Source organism: Otolemur garnettii, unplaced genomic scaffold, assembly GCF_000181295.1.
Source record: "Otolemur garnettii isolate 467f Iridium unplaced genomic scaffold, OtoGar3 scaffold00038, whole genome shotgun sequence".
Taxonomy (NCBI): Eukaryota; Metazoa; Chordata; class Mammalia; order Primates; family Galagidae; genus Otolemur; species Otolemur garnettii.
This window is the reverse complement of record NW_003852433.1, coordinates 5,860,436-5,863,470: the sequence shown is the minus strand read 5'-3', so window position 1 is coordinate 5,863,470 and position 3,035 is coordinate 5,860,436. Positions and strand designations below refer to the sequence as shown.

The following is a 3,035-nucleotide window of genomic DNA, read 5'->3' as shown; positions in this document are numbered from 1 at the left end:
TCAGCCTGAGACCAGAGTTAAGGTTTGATCTGAGATCAGGGAAGGCTCTGGCTGAGGCCTCAGAGGGCTTAGAGTGCCTGAAGTTAGGACTTATGCAGCACCAGGAGTGAGGCTCTGTCTGTGTTCTGAATCAGAGATTAGGGCTCAGTCAGAAGCCACTATCAGCATTTGTTCTGGGACAGCTCAGGGCTCAGCCTATGACTCAGGTGGGAATGTAGCCAATGACTAGATCAGGGCTCAGTATAAGTAGGACCAGACTTGGGACTCAGTCCAGTGTGACTCAGTCAATGTGGGGCTGAGATAAAGGATCAGTGTGACAGCAGGATTATGGATCAGGATGTGTCCAGGATCAGGGGTCAGTCTGTGATCAGGATCAGGGCTTAACTGTGGCCTAGGTTAAAGGCTCCTGGATTGGGCTCAAACTGTGATCAATGAGACTTGGTTTAATATCAAGGTCAGAGTACAGCCTGGGCCCAGATCAGAGCTCAGTCATCACAGAATAGTTTCTATGAGCCAACATGAACCCCCAGAGGAGAAAGACTCTGCCCTCAGTGGCACCAGGACTCCCTGTCTTCCTGAGCTCTCCCTCCGGATGGGGGGAAGAGCCCCTCCCTCTCCTTCCTCTACCTGTCCCAGCTCCCCTCTCTTTTCTATATAGCAGTATATAAAACCTTGTCCCTCCCAATAAACAGTTCCCAGTACCAGCACCTCTCCCCAGAATCCCCTCTGCTGCATGAAGAAAGAGAACATAGGGTCTCCCTTTGGTGGTATTTGGAAGTTTGAAAACTGTTGCCCCACCTACTAGGGAATGGAGGAGACCCCTCTGTCCTCTTGGTGGCTTCCCAGCTGCACACGCATGCACACAGAATCACACACAAGGGGTCTCTCTCTGTCACACACAGACATTGGCACACATAGACATACACACCACAAATACACATACAAGGACTGCCTCCCACACATAACTTCTTTTATCCCCATGCACACACCCAAGCGGGAGCATTTGCACAATGTGCTTGTAATCTCTCCCTGGTCACCACTTCCACCCACACTCCCTTCCTGTACGGAGGACCATGACACCAAGGACAAAAGGCCTAGGCCGAGGACATGCCCTCCAAAGTAGGCAGCTTCTCATGAACAGATTTCAACACATGGATGGTTCTTCCTATGCATGTGCACAATCCCACACACAGGGACCGACACAGACGTCAAAACGGGGGCAGTCGTCACACTGGCTTGGGGGATAGAGCAAGTGGCTCACAGGCAGCTCCACCAGGGAGTTCCCCCCACACAAAAGCAGTTATACTCCAACCCTCCGCAGCCCCTGAGCGTTTTGTCCCTCTGTGTGCTTGTCAGTCTCTGCCCCTCACACTCACACACCCGGAAAACATCCCATTTATGAACTTGCCTGACACAATACTCTGCCACGTGGTAGAATTATCAACAAAACTCGCATTTAATGATGGTGTTGACCTGAGGAATCTTCAGACAGAAGCTTGTGGCCAGAGGTGACCATCAGCAAAGAACTGGACCTGGACTTGGACCAAGAGTCTCCCAATGAGAGCTGACTTCCAAGTGGGAGGGGAGACCAAGCTCTCTGCTGCTTCATGAAAGTGGCTGGAAATTAGCCTGGGACAATGGGGTGGGGGGCAGGAATAAACACAGTAAAAAATACATTCAGAGCCCCCTGGGTGGACCCTGGGGTGGCCCAAATCCTACACATGAGGGAATCGGGGAAGGGAAGCACAGGTCAGATCCCTGTGCTTTCTCTTTTCATGGCCAGGTTCCAAGGGGCAGAATGTATTATGTGTTAGTCATTTTCCTCTTAAAAAAATATATCTTTTTATACTTGCCTTTTCCATAGTCTCTTTGCTATTTGGGAATGAGCATTTACGTGCACCCAAAGGCTTCAGAGGACAGCTGAGGGAGGCTGCTCCAGACAGAATAGCAAAGAGGCTGTGACATATGGCTTTTGCATCTACATGATCAGGAATGGTGCAGGTGTGAAGCACTGATGCCCAGGGTAGGGGAGCAGATGGAACCCCGGTTCAATGCCTTTTAAGAACATTGATCAGTGACTTGGGTCCTCCAAAATCCTTTGGTTTGCTGTCCCAGCATCCAGACAGCAGTGTCGGTATGGAAAAGCTGAGACATACCATTACCTGATCCCTTCAAGGGCCCCCGGAGGGGCTGGCTCTGTTGGACTATGTCAAAGAGAGGATGATGGTCTGGGAAGGTAACAGAGGTTCACTTTGGGGTTGGTTCCACCTGATTTGGGGCGCTCTTGATCTGTCACCTGTACAGCAAAGGACCCATTGGCAGGGATCCATACGGCAGTGTAAGACCAATGCGTTGGACTTCGCAATGGCGAGTTGTGTTCCTGGGGCTCTCACTCGGATTCTGCACGTGACATGAGACTGCCCTCACGGGTTAGCTGTTGGTGTCTAAAGGACCCTGGAATTGGGATCAAGGACCCCAAGGTCACCAGAAAGGAAAGGGCAAGATTTAGGCCCATAGAGAGGCAACCAGCTTGTTTCTCAAGAAGCAGTGGCCTGGAGGTGGACCGGTGATGCCAACTCACCCACTGTGAGCACCATTGCCTCCCCATCCTACCCGGAATGTCAGAACCCTGAGGCCACAGGGAAACCTCCTAGTGATTTTGCTTTACAAGAAAAGATAAGTGTCAGTGCCCGTGCATCCTGTGCAGAGACAAGAAAGGGAGTTACAAAAGCTCAGGCCAGAAAGGACGAGCATCTATGGCCATGTTTTTACATCAATCCCCTGAGCTCCAACATAAAGGTCTTCAGCAAACTGCTCTGGGGCATCCACATGTCTCCTTGAGATAATGAGCCCTCCTTCTCACAGGCAGAATCCAGGGTGGTCAGGACAGGGATACGGCGAGACAGAAAAGGGGCCACATTGCCAGAATATCCGCCCCAAACCAGTTGCCCCATATCTCCAAGAAGGGACGTGAGTATGGTGGAAGTGCCTGGACAATCTCTTCCCTGGAGCCTCCTTTGTCATGCAGGAGACTC

General features: G+C 51.2%; 1 protein-coding gene across 1 annotated transcript in view; it reads right to left on the bottom strand.

Moving 5' to 3' along the window:
- Positions 1-2,430: 2,430 nt before the first annotated feature.
- WSCD2 (WSC domain containing 2) overlaps positions 2,431-3,035 on the bottom strand; it is a 116,440-nt gene continuing 115,835 nt past the window's right edge. The window contains exon 10 of the mRNA XM_012805198.1: positions 2,431-2,454. Coding sequence (XP_012660652.1) covers positions 2,431-2,454 — 24 coding nt within the window. The remainder of the gene's footprint in view (positions 2,455-3,035) is intronic.